This window comes from Erpetoichthys calabaricus, chromosome 12 (assembly GCF_900747795.2).
Source record: "Erpetoichthys calabaricus chromosome 12, fErpCal1.3, whole genome shotgun sequence".
NCBI lineage: Eukaryota > Metazoa > Chordata > Cladistia > Polypteriformes > Polypteridae > Erpetoichthys > Erpetoichthys calabaricus.
The window spans coordinates 155292022-155315862 of record NC_041405.2 but is presented as its reverse complement, the minus strand read 5'-3'; the positions used below and the strand labels follow the sequence as shown (position 1 = coordinate 155315862).

Sequence of the window (23841 nt, the reverse complement as noted above, 5' to 3'; positions counted from 1 at the left end):
AACAAATCAATAGGGCTGTTTGGCTTTTAAGTATACGAAGCACCGCGGCACAAAGCTGTTGAAGGCGGCAGCTCACACCCCCTCCGTCAGGAGCAGAGAGAGAGAGAGAGATAAAAACAAACAACCAAAAATCAATATGTGCCCTTCATGCTTTTAAGTATGCAAAGCACCGTGCAGCATGTCGCTTAAAGGAAGCAGCAGCACAGAAGGGAGCAAAGTGAAGATAGTCTTTCAGCATTTTTAGACAAGCGTCCGTCCGTATCGTCTAGGTGTGCGAACAGCCCCCCTGCTCAATCCCCCTACGTCAGGATCAGAGAAAGTCAGCGCAAGAGAGAGAGAGAGAAAAGTACATTGGGTAGCTTCTCATCCATCTGCCAATAGCGTCCCTTGTATGAAATCAACTGGGCAAACCAACTGAGGAAGCATGTACCAGAAATTAAAAGACCCATTGTCCGCAGAAATCCGTGAACCAGCAAAAAATCCGCGATATATATTTAAATATGCTTACATATAAAATCCGCAATGGAGTGAAGCCGCGAAAGGCGAAGCGCGATATAGCGAGGGATTACTGTACAGAAACTGGAGTTCCCTATGTTTATATACACACTCTAGGACAAGAAACAACATTGGTAAATATTTAAATAAGAAATTTTAAATGTAAAAAATTAATAGATTCATTCAGGCTAGGGTAGTACTAGGGTGTTGTACCGTGTTAGCCATTATGAATGTAGAGAAAAGCCAAGCAAAATTCAGGCTAGGGTTAATTTAACAAGAGAGAAAAGAACAATGTATGGTCAAGATCTCTGGATAAGATAACTGTCCAACAAAGTCTTTTGAAGTTTGAAATGAGTTTTTTCAAAACAATGTGGGTCTGTAGACAGGCTGTCTGTCATTCTGAGAGATGTAAACAATCCTCATATCTGGCCATAAAACTCTTGTCTTTATTCAATCCATGTTGTAAAGTATTACATTTTAGCATGAGTTTAACTTCCCATTCTTTTCTCTCTTGCTGTGTTTTGAAGTTGCCCATAAGCCCTGTGACTTTAAAGTACGTCTCACAGTGTCCATGGCTGTTGAAGTGGGCCGCCACAGGAACATCTGTGTTGCCATGTTTAATGTGGAACCTGTGTAAATTCATTCTCTGGCGGAGTGTTTGTCCAGTTTCTCCTACATAGAGTGCAGTGTCAGGACATTTCATGCAGAAAATTAGGTAGACTACATTAGATGATCTGCAGGAAAATGATCCCTTTATGTGATGTTCAAGTCGGCAGTGTGGTATAACTATACGGTCTGTATCATAGATGTGGGCACATGTTTTGCATCTTTTCTGTAGGCATGGAGATGTGCCATTTTCTGTTGGTTCACTTAGGGAGCTTCGGACAATTAATTGTTGAAGGTTTGGTGGTTGTCTGTATGCCAGGAGGGGAAGTTCAGGAAATACATTTTTCAGTGTTTGGTCGTTGTTTAGTATTGGCTGAAGTTCTTTTATAATTTTTCAAAGTGTTTCCAGATGTGGGTTGTAGGTGACAACAAGGGGGATGCGATCCTTGTTGTCTTTGTTTTTATATTCCAGAAGGTTGTCTCTGGGTATGGCAGTAGCTCTTCTTATTTGAGTGTCTGTTGTTTTGGGGGTGTAACCTTGTCTGATGAAATCTTGTCTGAGCTCCTGCAGTTGTTGATCCCGGTCTGTCGGGTCTGAGCAAATACGATTGTACCGTATTGCTTGGCTGAAAATAATGGAGCGCCTTATATGTTTGGGGTGGAAGCTATCACTTTTCAGGTAGGTCCGTCTGTCTGTCGGTTTGTGAAAAACAGAAGTTACAAGGGTGCTGTCTTTCAGTTGAACGGTGGTGTCAAGGAAGCTGACTTCTGTTTTTGAGTAATTCAGCTTCAGATTTATGTTGGGGTGAAAACAATTATATTCATTATGAAAATGGAGGAGGTCCTTACTAGGGTACCCTTTACTAGGGTATTTTCGACTGTAATGATTTAGAGATTTCACAAAGGAAGAATCGTTGTGAGGCTAGAAGAAGGAATTAACGTTAATTATTTTGGACTACAAGTTTTCAGTTAGCGTTAGGGTTGTGGTGCGCAATTGAATGTTCTTTTTGGCTATGATCTTTTAGATTTGTTTGACGTTATGAATTTATTTATCCCTGACAATTTTCAGAGGATTTTCTCAGTATTTTCAAGCTCCTCTATCAACCCTCTTAGAGTTTTGTTTCTCCCATCTCCAATTCCAAACAAAAAAACGTTTTTCTCAGCCATTTTTTTTACTTTCTTGTATAAGAAATATAGGGAAAGTATTGTAATCGTCCAAAAATTTGATGTTGAGATTTTGATGAATCTTGATGTTTTACACCTCCCTGACTTTCTTGTATACAAAGTACAGGAAGAGTATTAGAATCCTCCAAAAATTCCATTTTCGAGATTTTGATGAGTCTCGACGTTTTAGACCTCCCTGAGTCCAAAAATACCATTTTTGGAATTATGTCTGTGTGTCTGTCTGTGTCTATCTGTGTGTATGTACTGTATGTAAACACAATATCTTGAGAGCGCTTTCACTTAGGTCAACCAAATTTTGCATACAAATATTGGGTATTAAACGTAGATTTCTATCAACTTTTGGACTATTTCTGCTAATCGGAGGTGGTCCTTTACCTTTTATTCATGTAGCTGCAGAGTCCAATTTATTCAACTTTACTTTTACAATATATTATTAATTTGATTTGATTTGTTGTTGATGGGTCTTTAATGTACATAATATAAAAATATAATCATTGTCTTGTGGTTTACTCCTCAAATATCCATCCCCATATCAGAGTATACAAGAAAGTCCGGGGGAGACCACTCTTGATTTTTCCTCAGGTCTGTGAAGCTGGTAGCAGAAGGGTCTTCAATGCTCAGTTTGGAATGTAAATATTTGTTGTATTGAATGATGTTTTTGACTGAACTGTGTTGTACATGCTATTATTTGATTTATTAGCACAATAAAAAGAGACTTCATATATAAAAAAAAAATGAACTGATGGGATACGCATAACACAGACACAGTTCATTGGACACAAGTTAAAGTACTTCTGCCCTATAAAAACCCAATGTTTTCGTTAGCCAGGTAATAAAAAGGCCCTCCGACTGTGAAAGCCATCCCATTAGCCAGTCTTTTCACTTGCTATCAACTAACGCCTCTCAAAAAAAAAAAACTGAAAGGGAAATTCCCCCGACGACAACAAATAACCGTGGACTTTCACTCCCTGAGCCTTTTCCTTGGTATCTTACTAAAAATTCTTCACGCTCTTTGATCTGTTCACCAGCAATTCCCACTTTGCATCAAGAAGAGAGTTTTGAAAGGGCTCAGGCATGACTTGTCACGCGCGTGGGCCTATGCTTTTTTTTCCCAGCTAGTCTTATCAGTTCCAAAGACAAGAGCTTCCCCCTCCACCAGAAGTGATTGATATATTTATCATTAAAGCGAAGCTGGCTGACGGCCTGTTTAGCGCCCCTGTAAGCCCAGCTTCCCTTAGGGCTGCCGATAGCCTGGCCTCCGCGGCTCCGACAAAATCTCATTTCATTTCCTTTCTCCGCTGGGACGTCCCTAACATGCTTTACCCAGCTTTGTACAAGCTGAGATAATTAAACTGCCCTTATAAATGACAACACGGCTCCCACTTTGTGTTTCGTACCGCTGTTTTCACAATGGAGGCCAACTGATTGACGTGTCCAAGGCAGCAGGAATGCCCTTCTCTTTTTCTCTTTTTCTGCCGTGAAAGGCGTTTCGGTTTTTTTTTTCCCCCAATTACTCTTTCCATATTTCTTAATCTGTGTTCCTTCTTTTTTGTTAGCTCGGGGATTTGTATTCATCGGAGAGAGTGTTCTTCCAAGGCGTAATCCTAGGGACGTAGTAAACAGTCCCCTTTGTGTAAATACAAAAGGAGCCAATGCCTACATAATGCTGCATATCATCGAGAACCAAGTCTTACTGTATGCCTGTTGCGTCTGGTCCCAATGACCCTGTTTGTAAAAAGTCGGTGGTTAAAAAGTATGAAAGGCGAGCAGGGATGCTGTTTTGTCAACTTAGGGACTTAGAGTGACCCTATTTTCTCTTTTTATATTCTTTATTATGTACACCTTAGCAGAATGTCTCAAATCCCATACTCTAACCAGACTGTCAGGTCAATACAATTTATTTTTTGTATAGCCCAAAATCACACAAGATGTGCCGCAATGGGCTTTAACAGGCCCTGCCTCTTGACAGCCCCCCAGCCTTGACTCTCTAAGAAGAAAAAGAAAAACTCCCAAAAAACACTTGTAGGGAAAAAATGGAAGAAACCTTGGGAAAGGCAGTTCAAAGAGAGACCCCTTTCCAGGAAGGTTGGGCGTGCAGTGGGTGTCAGAAAGAAGGGGGGCAATACAATACATAGAACAGAACAAATCCTCAATACAGTATAAAAATAAAAATATTACAAGTATGGAGCAGAATTTAACAGTAGATGATATCACATAATACGATTTGGATTTGTGTAGAGTCCTGGAGACCTCAGCCATCAAGCTGCCTCCCCCTATTGGCCATTCCACAGCTGAAACAGCGCTTGGCCAACCAATCCGATGAAAGGACCCCTCTACCCAACGATTCCTGCAATCCTCCATCAGAGATGACTTTACTTTAGGCAGGCAAAACAACTTGGCAGGTGGGCCATGGCACCAAGTGGCACATTTGAATACCGAGATTAGGTGAGGGTTAGTAACAAATTCTAACTATCATGTTACTTATGTTTTAGTGCTAATGACTAACAACAACAACAACAACATTTATTTATATAGCACATTTTCATACAAAAAGTAGCTCAAAGTGCTTTACATAATGAAGAAAAGAAAAATAAAAGACAAAATACAAAATTAAAATAAGACAACATTAATTAACATAGAAAAGGAGTAAGGTCCGATGGCCAGGGTGGACAGAAAAAACAAAAAAAAAACTCCAGATGGCTGGAGAAAAAAATAAAATCTGCAGGGGTTCCAGGCCACGAGACCACCCAGTCCTCTCTGGGCATTCTACCTAACATAAATGAAATAGTCCTCTTTGTAGTTAGGGTTCTCACGGAGTCACTTGATGCTGATGGTCATACAGACTTCTGGCTTTTAATCCATCCATCATTGTTGGAACATCATGGAGCTTTGGGTAGATGGTGGTGGTGCAAGCCACCACCAAAAGGACACCGGAAAAGGAAACAGAAGAGAGAGTAGGGGTTAGTACAGATTTTGAATGAATAGTTATTATAATGAATTGGATATACAGAGTATCAGGATTAAATTACAGTGAAGTTATGAGAAGGCCATGTTACAGTAATGTGTTTTCAGCAGTTTTTTAAAGTGCTCCATTGTATTAGCCTGGCGAATTCCTACTGGCAGGCTATTCCAGATTTTAGGTGCATAACAGCAGAAGGTCGCCTCACCACTTCTTTTAAGTTTTGCTCTTGGACAACAGAGATGCAGTCTGTACAGTTAATCAGCAGCTCTAGTCAGGGTGTGCTAAACTGAAGTAGTGAGTCTTCAGCCAGGATTTAAAAGCTGAGACCGAAGGGGCATCTCTTATAGTAGCAGGCGGACCACTCCACAGTTTAGGGGTCCTGTAAATAAAAGCTCGACCTCCCACTGTTATTTTATTAATCCTTGGAATCACAAGCAGACCGGCATCTTGAGATCTTAATGTGCGCTCTGGTTTGTAAGTCATGATAAGTTCAGACAAGTAAGCCGGACCTCGACCATTTAATGCTTTATATGTTAAAAGGAGGACTTTGAAATCTGCTCTAAACTTAATCAGGAGCCAGTGTAAGGATTTAAGAACTGGAGTTATGTGTTCGTATTTTCTTGTTCTTGTAATAATTCTTGCAGCAGCATTTTGTATTAACTGGAGGCTGTATAAAGAACAGTTTGAACATCCAGTGAACACCGCATTGCAGTAGTCAGTCCTACTAGAAATAAATTCAGGAATTCATTTCTCAGAATCCTGTTTATTTAGAAAGCGCCTTAATTTTACAACATGTGTAAAACTAGATAATGTCAGTGTAAAAAAGGGTACACGTTTATATATGGAATGTTTATAGACAATAAATTTTATTACAACTAGTGCTATATAAAAGCAAAGTTTTATATTGAACAGCCAGCGTTTTACTGAATGGTCATCATGGGTGTACAGAAGAGGGAGGTTGTGTTTTACTAACATGCTGGAATTCTATGAGGAAGCAACAAAAGGATACAATCAAAGTGGAGTACATACTATTATTTATCTGGACTTTCAGAAAGCATTTGATAAGGTGCCACATGAGAGGGTGGGCATCAAACTAAAAGAAGTGGCAGTTCAGGGTGTGCCATAGATGGGTACAGACACTGTAAGCAGAGGGTGATGGTGTGAGGAACCTCATCAGAAATGACCGATGTTAAGAGTGGTGACCAGCAGGGGGCACTGCTAAGGCTGCTACTATTTTTAATATATATATATGATTTGGATAGGAATATAAAGAGCAAGCTGGTTAAGTTTGCAGATGATATCAGGATAGGTGGATTGGCAGATAATCTGGAATCCACTGAATCATGTGAAGATTTGTGACAGATGAAATGTAATGTACTACTGTAAGTAAATGTAAAGTATTACAAATAGGAAGTAAAAATGTGAGGTTCGAATACACAAAGAGAGGTCTGAAAATCCAAAGTCCACCTTATGAGAAGGATTTAGGAGTCATACTGGACTCAACACTATCAACTATCACAAATTGTTCAGAAGGCTAACAGAATGTCAGGCTCCTTGATGTGTGCAGTACAAGTCACAGGAGGTTCTGCTCAAGCTTTATAACACACTGCTGAGGCCTCATCTGGAGTCCTGTGTGTAGTTTTGGTCTCCAAGCTACAAAAAGGACATAGCAGCACTATAGAAGGTCCAGAGAAGAGCGACTAGGCTGATTCAGGGCTACAGGGGATGAGTTAGGAGGAAAGATGAAAAGAGATGAGCCTGTAAAGGAGATAAGAGGAGACCTGAATGAAGTGTTTAAAATGATGAAGCAAATTAGTCCAGTGGATCAAGACGGTGACTTTAAAATGAGTTCAGCAAGAACACAGGGACACCGTTGGAAACTTGACATGATTACATTTCCCACAAACATTAGGAAGTTTTTCCTCACACAGAGAGCCACAGACACTTGGATTAAGTGACCAAGTAGTGTGGTAGACAGTTGGACTTTCAAAACTCGACTTGATGTTATTTTAAAAGAATTAAGTGGATAGGACTGGTGAGCTTTGTTGGGCTGAATGGCCTGTTCATGTTCTTATGGTCCAGGTTGTTTGAGTGTTCTAATATTCCAAAAGAATGTGGCAATATAAACCATACAACTTGATAGTGCTAGATGTGTAGTTGCAGACAGTACAGCCACTCGATTCTTGCTGGTCAGCTCATTTCTGATCAGTTCTCTTCAAGGATGTCCTATATAAAACTTTGCATGGATTCTACCATGAACATATATGTGCACCAACAAAGAGGATAATGTATACACCAGAAAATAAATATGATTTATAAAACCTGCTGTACGGCCATTTCTATGCAATTTTCAGTACCTTTTATAAATCACATTCGTTTGTGAACGCGCCTCGAACGTTGTCCTAAAACAACCACACGTGGATCTTGCAAATTAACCTCATTCAATGGCGATCACAATGCTGCAGAAGTTGTTTGGCTGGTAGAAGAGCCTCCCGCCTGACTCACTGAGACACCGACACATGCAGTAGAGGAGTCTATGCTGTGATAAGCAACTGAATGCATAAGAGCACAGGCGCCATTACTGCTGCTCTTCTCTAAGTTCTGAGGGTTGGGGAAAGACGTACGGCACCAGCGTCAGGGCGGGTAGCCGCTATATCCTGGCACATGTAATGACATGATTGCTGTTACAATGAATAGTACAGGTCATATGAAACACTGAGGGTTCAGCCAGTTACCTCCCCAACAAGCCTTCCACCACGTACTGCACCATCACATCTGTCAAAGTTACTTTGCCTCAAAATAAACAAATCACGGGTTGACCCAGGGCACCAGCCATGACGTTTGTCGGTCTCATCTTGGCATCACAGGTGACTTGTGCATTAACAGAATGTCTCTGCTCATGGCTAACAAAAGTCGCTTCCTTCCCGCTAGGTGCCCTTACTGCAGAATGAGAGCATTGAAGTGCTGGAATTACGTTAGGAGAACTGGACACAGTTGAAAATTGACTTTTTATGTTGGTGAACACAAGTTGTTGTGTTTTATGCACATGCATCCACATCATATGAAAAAAGGAAGTAGTGCCTCGCCAGTTGGTTAAGGACGCCAACATCTTTTTATTGAAAGTTAATGATTAAATATGTGTCGATCCATATTTTGTATATAATACACAATATGAATACTTCCATGCATCGCTTGTCTTGAGTTTGAGTTTGATTCAGTATCACAGAATACTTCAGTCCAAATAAAAATATAAAATAAGGCTTCAAAAATTTTTTTTGTGCTTTTTTTTATGTCCGTAGCAGTCCTTACTGATGTCCGTGGAATTAATTTTGTAATTTCCCCCATCATACTAAGTCGTGCTGAACCTGGTCACAAGTTGGTCTCGGTCAGTACACAACTTTGTTCTCTATATCCTACTCCAAGAAGCCCACTGCAATGGCACTTAATCCCAATGTTAGTCTTGTTACTGTAAGTGCGGACCACACAAACACAGGGTCAACCCCAGCTGATGGCGCACTACAACTGACCCATAAACATAAACAAAATGATCTAAATGAAGGCTAAAAAAAAATATAAAACAAAACATATACACTATCAGCCTCGGTCCGCACCAGTAAAGTGACATCCCCTCTGCCAAAAGCTGGTGTCTGCTGGCAGCATTTGATCCAACAGGACCACCCGCTCATCACGTCTGAATACCCACCTTATCCTCACCTTTCACTTTGACAGGTAAACCCACACTGCCGTCCTGTGCGGCTTCAGCACAGCAAAGTCCACCAAGGATGTGGATCACAGAGAGAAATAAAGACAGTAAGACCTTATTACATTTTGTAGAATATTATTGAATCAATCCCTGCATTGATCACTCTGTAATGAGATGAAAATTAATGTTTAAAAATCATAAGCATGAAACTTGAATGAATTTATTGAATTTTATGCTTGGCAATAATTTCTTAATTATCTCTATTAGGGGCAAAAACACTTCAATCGCTTCTAAGCACATGTAATGCAAGTCATTTCCAATTTAATGCTATGCTTGTTTAATGTTATTTTATTTTGAAATTCCTGCTGTTATGTATAGCTTATCAATGATCGTCAAGGGGGCTGCATTTGTCTTCCGTGGTTTTATGCACTAAAGTGGCCATCTCAGCCAATCAGTGTCTAATTCACTGTGCTGTTTGAATCAAATGAGGCAAAATGAGAAGCCGAGTTACGCTGTACTGTATAGCCCAAAGGTTGTGAATCCCTGACCTCAAACATATGTGAGCTTGTTGGACAGCATTAGTGTGGAGATAGATAGATAGATAGATAGATAGATAGATAGATAGATAGATAGATAGATAGATAGATAGATAGATAGATAGATAGATAGATAGATAGATAGATAGATAGATAGATAGATGTGAAAAGCACTATATGATTGATAGATAGATAGATAGATAGATAGATAGATAGATAGATAGATAGATAGATAGATAGATAGATAGATAGATAGATAGATAGATAGATAGATAGATAGATATGCTATGTAATAGGCATACATTGAGATCAAGTGATTGACATAAAAATTTTGCTGTGTCCTTTCATAAACCTTAGCTGAGAAAACAAAATGCATAACACTTTGATTGCATGTTTTGTTATAAATGTGGTTGACTTAATTACCCCTCTGCGCTGTGAGCAATTGTTTTATTAAAAAGGAAAGAAAAAATGAGTTGAGAACATCATTTTTTATTAGCACAAGAAAATGTACAATATTCACTAACATTTCTGCACATATCAAGGCCTCACTAGCTAGACACTGTACAACAGGGAACTGGTTAGGCAATATATATAAAAAAGATGCCATATATGGTACATACAGTACATATTATAAACTAGTAGTTCAATGAATATTGGAAGGCTACAGATTAGTAGATTTGAATTACAATATATATAATAAAGCTAATGACAGATAAATATTTACAAACTACAGATACAGAAGGTGCTATTTATAATTAGCCTATAATTGGGTGTATATTTATAGGCTAATAACAGGGACAGTCTAGATGGATAGAAATAAAAGACATGATGTCATTAATGGATTTGTAGATAGAAGTGAAAGATACTATACATGATAGATATGAAGACATGTTTGTGAAAAGCACTATATAATAGATAATTGTGAAAGGTACGATAGATAGATAGATAGATAGATAGATAGATAGATAGATAGATAGATAGATAGATAGATAGATAGATAGATAGATAGATAGATAGATAGATAGATAGATAGATGTGAAAGGCACTATATAATAAATAGATTTGAAAGGCACTTTATAATAGCTTGAGTAACAGATGGATGGATTGATCGATGCGAAAGGCACTGTATAATAGATAAATAGATGGATAAATGTGAAAGGCACTATATAATAGATTGATGTGAAAGGCACTATATAATAGGTAATTCGATTCAAGGACATTTTTACACACTGTGTGCTTCAGCACTCGGCGGCCCGCTCTCTGAGTCTGTGTAGACTACCACTTCGAGGTTGAGCTGTTGTCGCTCCTGGACACTTCCACTTCACAACAGCAGCATTTCAGGTTGACCAGAGCAGAAATTTCCCATATTGACTTGTGGAAAGGTGTCATCCTATGAGTATGCCACGTGTAAAGTCATTGAACTCTATAGTATGACCCATTCTACTGCCAGAATGGCTAGCTGCTTGATTTCATGCCCCTGCACTCAGTAATTTGAAGTGTCATCATACTTTTGACTATGCGGTCAAGTCATTTTCTAACCTGCTTAATCCAGGAACGGGGCTGGAGCTTATCTCAGCGAGCATAGGGTGTAATTCAGGAACAAACCCTGGACAGGATATCCATCACAGGGTGATGCCCCCAACATACCAAACACACACCAGGGCCAATCACCAATTCACCTAACCTGCATGTCTGTAGACTCTGTGAGGATACCTGGAGGAAACCCATAGAGACACTGGGAGAACATGCAAACCCCATCTGGTACCCGAGCCCTGTTCTGCTTACTGCAGTGCAGCAGTAGAACCCTATGCCTCCATGCCACCCTTGCCTATATAGTGTTTGAAAATAAAACAGTCCAGTAGTGCACCATCACCAGGCCATCAACACTCCTGTTTTGGATGTCTGGTGACCTGAGTTCAGTTCTTAGCCCTGTCACGGTGTTCAGAGGTTTTCCCCAGGTATTATTTCCCTCCACATTCCACAGGCATTTGGGTTTGTTTATTCTGAGACACCTACTTGCCCTGGTACGGTGCCCTGGCACCCCATAAAGTGATACTGCCAGAATCAGCAGTCCATTAATGAATGATGGACTCCCCTCATTCTTTAAAGTATTTCTGTTCTGCTGTTTTCCTGATACCTTTTTTCTGTTTCCTTTTCTCTTGCAGTGCCGGGAGCTCCTCCTCGGAAAGTTGAGGTGGAAGTGCTGAACTCCACTGCCCTGAAAGTCCTCTGGCGATCGCTGCTGTCTAGTCGCCAGCATGGGCAAATCCGTGGCTACCAGGTCCATTACGTGCGCGTGGAAAACGGTGAGGCACGAGGGCTGCCCCTTATCAAGGACGTCATGCTGGCCGATGCACAGGTAGGTAATAAGGAATGGAAAAGCCATAAAATATTAGAAGTCTTTGTTAATTTCCAATAAAGAATACTCCCCCCAAGATTGATTCATTTTGCATTGCTCACTTACCACATGTTGTTTTTAGTGATGGGCAGAAAAATGTTTATTTTTGTGTTTTGATGGAGAACGGAGATCAAAAATTGACACAATGGGGTTTGAGTGGGGATACAACATGAACAATATCAAAATGGCCCGGAATAAAATCTCAAATTCTTCATGTCGCTTAATCACATAATTCCTATATGAAGACTAAAAGAATGAAGTCTAAGCCACTGTGTCTCACTCAGCACTTTCCACTGGTGTCCCCCAGAAATCCTTCCTTGTCTGTGCATTTTACATGACCTTCTGCTTTTAGAACATTAGAATAATCTGGACAAGGACAGGCCATTCAGCCCAACAAAGCTCCCCAGTTCTGTCCACTTAATTCTTCCAGAGTAACATCAAGTTGAGTTTTGAAGGTCCTTAAAGTCCCGCTGTCTACCACACTACTTGGTCACTTATTCCATGTGTCTGTGGTTTTCAGTATAAAGAAAAACTTCCTGTTTGTGTGAAATTTCCCCTTCACAAATTTTCAACTGTGTCCCCATGTTCTTGATGAACTCATTTTAAAGTCTCCGTCTAGATCCACTGGATTAATTCCCTTCATAATTTTAAACACTTCAGTCAGGTCTCCTCTTCATCTCCTTTTGTTTAAACCGTAAAGGCTCAGCTCTTTTAATTTTTCCTCATAACTCATCCATCCCCTGTAGCCCTGAATCAGCCTAGTCGCTCTTCTCTGGACTTTTTATAGCCTGGAGACCCAAAACTGCACACCGGACTCCAGATGAGGCCTCACCAGTGTGCCATAAAGATTGAGCAGAACCTCCTGTGACTTTTACTGTACACATCAAGGCGCTATATAACCTGACATTCTGTTAGCCTTCTTCATGGCTGTTGGGAAGTCAATATCTTAGATTCTACTACGACTCCTAATTCCTTCTCATAAGGTGGACTCTCGATTTTCAGACCTCCCATTGTATATTTAAACCTCACATTTTTATTTCCCTCATGTAATACTTTACATTTACTGACATTAAATGGTTAACGGTCTCAAGTCCTTCAATCGTTCCTCCTAACTCATCCCCTGTAGCCCTGAATCAGCCTAGTCGCTCTTCTCTGGTCCTTTTCTTGTGCTGCTATGTCCTTTTTGTAGCCTGGAGACCCAAACTGCACCCAGGACTCCAGATGAGACCTCACCAGTGCGTTACAAAGCAGGACCTCCTGAGACTTGTACTGTACACATCAAGGCGCTATATAACCTGACATTCTGTTACTCTTCTTAGCTTAGCTTGTCTTCTGACCACGGTTTGGCAGTTAATTGTGACAAGTCCACTATGACCCCTAAATCCTTCTCATAAGGTGTACTTTCAATTTCCTGACATCTGATTATGTATTCAAATAATCACCTCACCTTTTATAACTACAAACTAACTACAAAGATTAGAATATGCAAGCTTTCGAGGCAACTCAGGCCCCTTCTTCAGGCGAAATGTGAGATGGTTTATATAGAGACAAGAGTTTTATGGCCAGATATGAGGATTGTTTGTATCTCTTAGACTGACACGGACAAACTGACTACAGACCCACATGGTATTGAAAAACTCATCAGAAAATTCAAAAGATTTGGTTGGACATTCATCTTATCTAAAGATCTTGAACGTACATTGTTCTCCTCTCTTGTTAAATGAAATTTAGCCTGAAGAGGTTTATTAATTTTTTACATTTAACATGTCTCACTTAAAGATTTACCAATGTTGTTACTTGTCCTAGTGTGTATATAAACACAGGGAACCCTCACCTGAAGAAGGGGCCTGAGTTACCTCAAAAACTTGAAATCTTTTTAGTTAGCCAATTAAAGGGGTCATTTTGCTTGACATCTCACAGCATTCATAATGGCTAACACCATCCTCTTTAATAAAATCCCTTTGTGCATCCAGGTGTCCGTGTGTGTGTGTCTTCTAGTGAAGCGCGCATGCACAGGGCACGGTGCGATGCGCGATATTACTGTCAGAGAAAGTTAGAGGCGTTTTACGGAAATACAAACCAGTATTACTGCGAGAGGAAATTAAAGGTACACAATACAGTGACACATATTACAGCCACATACAAGCCAGTATTACTGTCAGAGGAGATTAAAGGCATATTACCGACGCGCACGCCTGTATTACCGCCAGAGTAAATGAAAGGTATATTACGGACGTACAAGCCAGCGGACGTACAAGACAGTATTACTGTCACAGAAAATTAAAGACACACAATACACGGCGGCAGCCCACGAAGAACAGTCAGCTCAGCAAGTAAACATCAAGAAAAGAAAGGCTGAAAGACAAAGAAAAATACGACCAACAAAACAGAATGAGGTCAAAGTCCCTTGCCATTTAATATAGACTGTTCCTACTAATGTTTATGCACTACTGTTCTAGCGCCCGTTATTGTAATGGGCTAAATGACTAGTAGTACAATAAACCCCTCAGATATGCACAAATCTGAGGCCCACTTTCCACCTGATAAAGTTTTCACTTGCCCTTCTTTTCCTTTTAATGTCTGATTGTTCAACTCTTGATGTTTTTATTGATACCATGCGGAGCACCATGCTAGGCAATGCTTCTTTGTGCAGTGATAGATGGATATCCCGACCTGGATAGATGGAGTTCCCGTTCTTGGATGGGAGTATGAGATGGAAGGGCAGAGAGAGATTTCTTGTTCGTTCTGCATATGCCCACCATGTGCTAGGTGACACTCATATGCCCACTGTAATTCATAGTCGTGTTGGGCAGCCTTGTCAAATCTCATGTGTTACACCAGCGAATGGGTTTCCCTGTTCTGAGTGCGTTCTCGGTGTACTTTCGTGGCACCGGAAGAACTCCCAACTCTGGTGTAAACAGATTCACTTCGCTTCACCTCACTCCGGGAGTTGAGAGAGGAGGAGAACAAAGTTCACATGGGAAGGTTTAAAAGGAGGAAGGAATAGAAGAAAAGATCCGTGAAACAAATGTGTGAGTGTCCTCCCGTGAAGAAGCCCTGCTGTTTTCAAAATATATGAGTTGTGCACAAGAAGACTTAGTGGTTTATTTAACAGTATTTTTATCTGAATATTTGTGTTTGAGAATTTGAGGACTGGATGTCTGACATGTAGATTATATGACCTGAGCAATTTGAGATTTTGTTTATTAGAATTTTTGTTCATACCGGGTTTTCATTGGAAGTCCATTGTATTGGGCAACATCCTTGAAAACACAAGATTAAAAATTAGTTTTAGTCATCACGACAAACAACATGGGGGTGAAAAATAAGATCCAAAGATGAATTTTTTTTCTGTTGAGCTTTCCATTAAGTGGACAGGATTTCCCTCATCTCCAGATCCACCTTCTTTTCTGAACGAGACACAACTTTAGATTTGAGAAGCCCAATAAAGCAATAAAATAAATTATCGGTAGCAAACCTCACGGAGGACCCTTTACCTTGGGTTCAAGTCCTGTGTGTAGTTTGTATGTTCTCTATGTGTCTGCGTGGGTTTTCCCTCCCATGTCCTCTAAGGGTGACACTAAATTGGCCATGCGATGGACCAGCTGTTTCCTTCTTTGTGCCCAGTGGTACCGAGTATCTCTGAGGCGCCAGTCTGAGAATGTTAAGTTATGAAAAATGGGCTTGCCAGGCTTGGAGTGCGGATGGAGGTGGTTGCCCACTTGACCGTGTGCCCAAGCTACAGGAGATAAATATGAAGATGATACTGATGTACTAATGAAATGTTCACACCACAGTAGATTTCTTGTATATGATTAATGATTTCAAATGTTGGGTCACACGATCAGCCAGGATGACAGTGGCACCTCCTTTTTCTTCAGTGGAGTGAGTGATTTCAGCATCCCACTAACAATTATTCTCTCATGATTCCCCTAACACCTGTCGTGACCTGATATTACATTTTCTGGCTTGCCCCTAGGACTTGGTGCCCTTTTTTGCCTCATTCTGACTTTCTGTCTTCATTCTCTCCCTGTCTTTTCCTGTCTCGGTCTTTTCCTATCCTCTCTCTTTCTTTTACTGTCTCTCTTTCCAATTAGTTGGAGACTGATGAAACAGCTGAGTATGTAAGTATAGATCGATGGATGTGGAAACCAGTGCTGCCCGCAATTTTTGCATCACCTTATATACTTTTAGATCCTGATTAAATGGGCTATAACATAATACTGAACACTGCCATCATAAAGCTCCTTCTCCAAGCTAACCGCCATCTGGGTGGGCCTACAAAATAAAAATCAAAAGCAGATGTTATCGAACCAGCCTCTGAGTCCACGATGGGCATAAGACAGTGGAGAAAAGCTGGCAAAACATGAAGAGCCTCAGTCAGATAGCGGAGCGGGCAACCTGTGGGTGACAGGGTGGAGGTCATTCTGGCTCTGATTCATCCCTTGGTGCCTACCATGTGTTTGAGCAGTCTCAGACGTTTGATTGTCATATCCATCCTTAGAATTTCTGGACTCAGGATTTTGCAGGCGGGAGTCACACCGCTACAGTATGTGCCACACAACATGGATGGCAGCTTCACTCTGTGACCTGCAGCTTATAATGACACGTAATAGTCTACAGATGACCGGGACAGCCTCATATTGTCTGTGCCACTGCTGTTAAAACTGGGCATTTAAAAACTTTATGCAATGTTTTGTAATCCTAATTTATTACACTGCAATTGGGTGCAACTCAATGTTAAAATAAAAAAATTTAAATTGATTTTGTAAGGCTATGCAAAAATACGGGCTTCCAACTTTTCCATTAATAAGCTTGACAGTTTTTTTTTCTACAGAATTTAAAAATTTGCCTCATTGTCTGGTTTTGTTTTGTTTTATTTATTTACATGTTTTATTTATTTGGCTTTATTTGGTAGTCCCAGTTCAATTAACTAGGATGCAAATGCGATTCAAATCTCATCATAAGCAACATGATTTAGTCTTGGTTTTAAAGCTGAAACCTCATAAATTAACAGGATGGCCTCCACTTGTTATTCTAGGGAGAAGTTAATAGAACTGGGATTTTGTTGTAATATCAGCTTATTTTGTTTTATTGTTTTTGGTTTGTTTTTTTTTTGTTGTTGTTTTTTCTTTTTCCCAGTATGTTTAAATTGCTTGCTGCATACTGGTGCTAGACATGAACAGCCGTCTACTGGAGATTCAGCTTCACTTTCCCTTTTCATTCATTGCCTTTAGTAATGGCGAATGAACACACACACACACACACTTGATTCTTCTTTGAAATACACTGACAGGCTATAATATAATATAATTATAATATAATATAGGACGGTGCTGTTGCATGGTAGTAGCAGTAAAGACAGTGGGGTTTGTATTCCGGGTGCTCCCAGTGTAGTTTACATGTCCTCCCATTTAATAATGTAATATTGGGATGGCATGGTGGTGCAGTGGTAACACTACTGTCTCACAGCAAGGAGACTGAGGTTCATGTCCTGGGTCTTCTCTGCATGGAATTTGCATGTTCTTCCTGTGTCTGCATGGATTTTCACCAGGATCTCTGGTTTCCTTCCACAGTTCCAAAAACATGCAGGTTAGGTTGATTGGTAATGCTGCTGAATTGGTGTGTGTGTGTGTGTGGTCAATCTGCAATCAGCACTCTGTCCTTTGGCTGTTCCTGCCTTGTGCCCTATGTTTCCTGGGACAGGCTTCAGCTTCCCCACGATGCTGCTCAGGATGATTTGGTGTGGGGAACAGATGGATGGATGAGTGGATGGAATGAATAATATAATATATTGCAATGGACTGGCACCCTATTCAAGTGTTGTTCCTATCCAATGATTGTTGGAGATAGGCTCCTGCTGCCCCACAACCCTATTCTGAATAATTGGGTTTCAAGATCGGATAATATAATATAATATATTTTGATGAACTGGTGCCCTGATCAGGAGTTGTTCATGACTTGTGCCTAATAATTTCTTGAATAGGCACTAGCTGCCCTGTGACCCTGCTCCAGATAAGCGGGTTAAGAAAATGGACGAATTGATAATAGAATCGAATAGAATGCATTGGAGTGAAGTCCTGTTCAGATAGATAGATAGATAGATAGATAGATAGATAGATAGATAGATAGATAGATAGATAGATAGATAGATAGATAGATAGATAGATAGATAGATAGATAGATAGATAGATAGATACTTTATTAATCCCAAGGGGAAATTCACATTCTCCAACAGCAGCATACTGATACAATAAATAATATTAAATTAAAAAGTGATAATAATGCAGGTATAAAACAGACAATAACTTTGTATAATGTTAAATGTTAACGTTTACCCCCCCGGGTGGAATTAAAGAGTCGCATAGTGTGGTGGAGGAACGATCTCCTCAGTCTGTCAGTGGAGCAGGACGGTGACAGCAGTCTGTCGCTGAAGCTGCTCCTCTGTCTGGAGATGATACTATTTAGTGGATGCAGTGGATTCTCCATAATTGATAGGAGCCTGCTGAGCGCCCTTCGCTCTGCCACAGATGTTAAACTGTCCAGCTCCATGCCTACAATAGAGCCTGCCTTCCTCACCAGTTTGTCCAGGCGTGAGGCGTCCCTCTTCTTTATGCTGCCTCCCCAGCACACCACCGTGTAGAAGAGGGTGCTCGCCACAACCATCTGATAGAACATCTGCAGCATCTTATTGCAGATGTTGAAGGATGCCAGCCTTCTAAGGAAGTATAGTCGGCTCTGTCCTTTCTTGCACAGAGCATCAGTATTGGCAGTCCAGTCTAATTTATCATCCAGCTGCACTCCCAGGTATTTATAGATCTGCACCATCTCCACACAGTCAGCTCTGATGATCACGGGGTCCATGAGGGGTCTGGGCCTCTTAAAATCCACCATCAACTCTTTGGTTTTGCTGGTGTTCAGGTGTAGGTGGTTTGAGTCGCACCATTTAACAAAGTCCTTGATTAGGTCCCTATACTCCTCCTCCAGCCCACTCCTGATGCAGCCCATGATAGCAGTGTCATCAGCGAACTTTTGCACGTGGCAGGACTCCGAGTTGTATTGGAAGTCTGATGTATATAGGCTGAACAGGACCGGAGAAAGTACAGTCCCCTGTGGCGCTCCTGTGTTGCTGACCACAATGTCAGACGTGCAGTTCCCAAGACGCACATACTGAGGTCTGTCTGTAAGATAGTCCAAGATCCATGCCACCGGGTATGAATCGACTCCCATCTCTGTCAGCTTGTCCCTAAGGAGCAGAGGTTGGATTGTGTTGAAGGCGCTAGAGAAGTCCAGAAACATAATTCTTACTGCACCACTGCCTCTGTCCAAGTGGGAGAGGGATCGATGTAGCATATAGATGATGGCATCCTCCGCTCCCACCTTCTCCTGATATGCAAACTGCAGAGGGTCAAGGGCGTGTTGAACCTGTGGCCTCAGGTGGTGAAGCAGCAGCCTCTCCATGGTCTTCATCACATGTGACGTCAGAGCAACAGGCCGGAAGTCATTCAGCTCACTAGGACGTGATACCTTTGGGACTGGGGTGATGCAAGATGTTTTCCAAAGCCTCGGGACTCTCCCCTGTTCCAGGCTCAGGTTGAATATGCGCTGTAGAGGACCCCCCAGCTCCGATGCACAGACCTTCAGCAGTCATGGTGATACTCCATCTGGACCTGCTGCTTTGCTGGCACGAAGTCTCCTCATTCATGATGAGTTGTTCATGACTTGTGCCTAATAATTTCTTGAATAGGCACAAGCTGCCCTGTGACCCTGCTCCAGAGAGAAAATGGCTGAATGAATGTGATATGATATGATATGATCTGGACTGGACTGGCACCCTGTCCATGTGTTGTTCCTTCCTTGAGCCCATTGATTGCTGACATAGGCTCCAGCTATCCTGCAAGCCTACATTGTGTAAGCGGGTTACAAAAGTGGATGGATGGATGGATGGATGGATGGATGGATGGATGGATGGATGGATGGATGGATGGATGGATGGATGGAAAATATATCAATCAGAGCTACCAAGATATACTCTGGAACTTTCTGAACACGAATTGGATTAAGTGAGTTTCAGAGTGTTGTAACAACAACAGCATGTCTCCCTATAGCACAATGTCGCTCAAAGTGCCCTACAAGATGTCAAAGAGAAGTTAAAGTTATGTTACATTATGTTTAAAATATATCATTTTTAAACCTATCAGGGTTGTAGCACAAGGCAAGAAGCACCCCCCTGGAGCAGGTTGCCATTCAATTAAAGGGCTCGATCACACACTTCCACTGAGTCACTTTTCCTAATGCCAACATCCCAACATGAAAGCAAAACCAGAAAACCTGGAGGCAGACATGCAAGTCATAATTGACTTTGCACTTTGTACATATATCAAGATTTAAAGTTGGGAAAAGACCAGACTCCAAGAGGGACAGTTAATAGATGGAGAATTCAAATGTAGGACACTGGACGTCTGTGATGCAAAAGTGGTGACCACTGCACCAGTGTGCCATATGTCATATCCTGTTGCATCATGAGGTGGACTGGCGCCTTGTCCAGTTGTTTCCTCCCACTCATGACTTTACATGAACCGTGTGCCGGCTAAGAGAATGGATAATCTCAAGAGTCGTTTGCACCCCCAATAAAACACCGTATCATGAAACTTGGCAGCTCCCAGCTGATCCGGTGTTCTGGCATTCGCCTCTGGTCATGTGTCAGCAATCACATTGATTATGCACAAGAGAAATTCCTCTGGAGGGGGAAGTGTTTTGCTAGTGCAGAATGCTTAACAATAATTATGCATCCGCACTGCAGGTTATCCCTGAAGGGCTCGGTGTCAGTTATTCTGTAACTTAAATAAGTACCCAATTATTGCTCTCTATGCATCCGGGCTGCAGGATGCTTTAATTTATTCTTTTTTTTTTTTTTTTTTTTTTCCTCTCTCTAATAACTTTTCTCCAGTAGGCTGCTCCCTTCTGTTTCACTCAGTAGGATTAGAATGTTGTTTTCACGAGACAGGCAATTACAGAGATTAGGCACATCTCACTCGCCCCTCCACCATTCAGTAAATAGAACCAGCGCGTGGTCCCACCTGTTTTTTTTTTCTTTTTTAGAATTCATGACAGGATGGCCGTGGTCCATTAATCATCTCTACATTTCTAGCTCCCTCACAAGAGCACCTCATTTATTTGTGTCAAAATCTGGCACGGACGCTCTCTCCGGCTCGATGGCTTTAGGGTTTACAGTTGTGCTTTCTAATTGGTTGAGCCCACCTACCCTAAAGGTATTGATTTGCCTTTTTACTTTTGTTGACCGCTTTTTCGAAGTTCAGCTTCACACTACGGTTTTCGTTTTGTGATGCTGTTCTCTGGGACGTCATTACGAGGTTGAGTTATACCTTGCATGCCCTGCTAACACAGTTGCCTGTTCTAAGCACGAAACATCTAATCGCTCACAAATTTGAGAAAATGCAAATGAAAGTGATGGCAATGAAGCTCTTAGTGCGGACTGAATCCGGTGAATTCCATAGGAAAAAGGGCAAGGCATTTTCCTAATTGTTTGTTTCTTCATTTTGCTCAGGAGATGATCATTTCTGGCCTGCAGCCGGAAACCACCTATTCGATCTCCGTCGCTGCATACACCACCAAAGGAGATGGCGTCCGAAGCAAGCCCAAGCTGGTGGTGACAAAAGGGGCAGGTGAGTAGTGATGTGCATGCAGCTTAACAAGCCCTGCTATGTAGGAGGTGTTGTGGACATGCAGTAATGGCCGAGATTATAATGCGAGCCGTACCAGACCAGCAGAATGCTGTGGTTAGGACAACCAAGGTGTGCTAAATATGAGGGAATCAGAACACGGAGCGTAATGATCATAACAAGATCAAAACCAGGAGGATAAGATTTGATTAAATAATGGCCTGGACGTGAGACAAACTTGTAAATCGTGAGACATAGCGAGGGAGTCGAAAACCATAATATTTCAAGTAACCTATTTCAAAGAACAGAAACCAGCTCATATTCAGTGAGATGTTTGACAATGATGACACTAGCGTTTTAACATTAGAATCCCTGAAGCCTATGAAAGAAGTCGTAATGCTGAGCCACATTAAATTCCTTCGCACCTCTTCATCAGCGTCTTTGTTTTTACAAATGTGTCAATCAGCACAAGCAGCAGGCAGCCTAGTATCCCATCCACCACCGACGCAGCTGAAGTTCTCCCTGCTCAAGTCTGTTTATCTGGGTGTAAAGGGTAAATAATATCTCGTTATTTGGAATACTGTACATTCATTTCATGTGTTTTCTGTTTCTACAATGATCTGGGTAAATGTAGGATGGCAGGAAATGCAATGACGCAAGAAATGTTGAACACATAACTAAAACGGAAACTTCTACTAAAAACTGGCAAAATACTTATGTGAAGTGTATAATGTTTAAAGACTGAAGTCCAGATATCAAATAAACACTTTCATAAAAGGTATAACAAAACAAGTGCACTTTTATTCAAGAATATACCCAAAAAAAAAAGAAATTATTCGATTTACATGTTGCTGTCAATGAGTGAAAACCGAAGCTCAAATATCAATTGACAGAAAGTCGACTCTTTGGTTGGTGTAGAGGTAAGAGCTGCTGCCACGTAAGCAAAAGGTTGCTGGTTCTAGCCTGGGCTCTCCTTCACTGCAAAGGCTCTGCCCATAGGGCTTCTTCCTCAAAAACTTACCACCCTAATTTCTCCAGGCCACGCATTTTACACCACTGCTGGGGTTTCAGAGAGAGAGAGAGAGCACCAGAAACTGAACAAAAGAGTTGTGTAATCAGCGCTTCGACAGAGGAGACAGACACACTCACACACAGACCACCGCAGCTGCTGGGCTCCACACGTTTGGAAAGTGCCTCTGCCTGCTATGACATCTTTGTGACATTTTGAATATTTCATCACTATATGACAAAACAACAGCAAACAGAGTTTAGGTGAGCGTTGTGGTCTATAGATACACAACATGTTAAAACGTGGCAGTTATTTTGTCACGGCATGTTTGCATTTCCAATTAAGACAGTTATGTTAATTTTGTTTAATTATTCAACAGAAGGTGAATGTTGTGCAGCCTCATCAGTGCTTTACTGATGTCATTAGGCAGATTTGTTGATTCAGGTGTTTTGAACACTGAAATCCGCATCTCCTGTGGCTCTTCATTATCAGCTCTCTTAACAGCAGTCCTTTTGACAGAGTGTGACACGCCGTTTACTTCAGATGCCTATTTTACCTTTTATATTTTCACGAATATGGCTTCCAGTTCTTTCAGGCTCACATCGAGACCTATGCTATCATCGTAATGCTAAACTGAGAGCACTCCCAGAACCCGCGATAACGTATTGTTCACGTTTACCATTCGTCCATCGATGCCGTTTAATGTCAATGTTCAATTTAATGCCACAGACAGGTCATTCCCTTACATCAGGCTATGTTTATTTACATCAAGTTATGTTAATTTTTAAGACGTGCTATGTGCTCTCTGCACACGCGAAACACATTTTTTGGTTTAATAGGGGTTTTTTTTTTCTTAAGAAGACTTTTCGACCGTAGCTGGTTCATCGTAATCAGAAGCTTGCTGTATGTCATACCAGGTTAACAAGAGCACCGCTGGTCTTTGCAGTTCAAAATCACTGCCTCAATGTTTAGCCTCACCGTCATGAGGTGTTGGATCGGTTTAGAAATGTGACACTTGGTGAGCCGTCTAATTGTCACCACCCACTTTTAAGCACAATTCACTCACTGTTGTCTCCAGTCGTATATATTATACATCTGGTTTTAGCAAGACTAACAACCCCCTGGCTTACTCACCCAATGTTGCGACTTGCGAATTTGGATTATTCTCAAAAATTTAAGAACCTTTGCAAGGAAAAGTGGTTGAGATTGAATGGTGCAATAAATGATCTTGCTGCTAGCACATGAAGAAGTGCATTATCGCATA

The 23841-nt window shown here is 41.2% G+C and overlaps 1 protein-coding gene across 3 annotated transcripts in view; it reads left to right on the top strand.

Annotated features, from left to right (window-relative positions):
* The window catches only part of ptprsa (protein tyrosine phosphatase receptor type Sa), a 525319-nt gene that overhangs the window by 334717 nt on the left and 166761 nt on the right, over positions 1-23841 (top strand). The window contains exons 12-15 of one of the 3 annotated variants that reach the window (XM_051934972.1): positions 8978-9058; positions 11653-11846; positions 15983-16009; positions 21454-21571. In XM_051934972.1, the coding sequence (XP_051790932.1) occupies positions 8978-9058; positions 11653-11846; positions 15983-16009; positions 21454-21571 (420 nt within the window). The remainder of the gene's footprint in view (positions 1-8977; positions 9059-11652; positions 11847-15982; positions 16010-21453; positions 21572-23841) is intronic. The other 2 variants (XM_051934974.1, XM_051934973.1) reach the window with 2 other exon arrangements.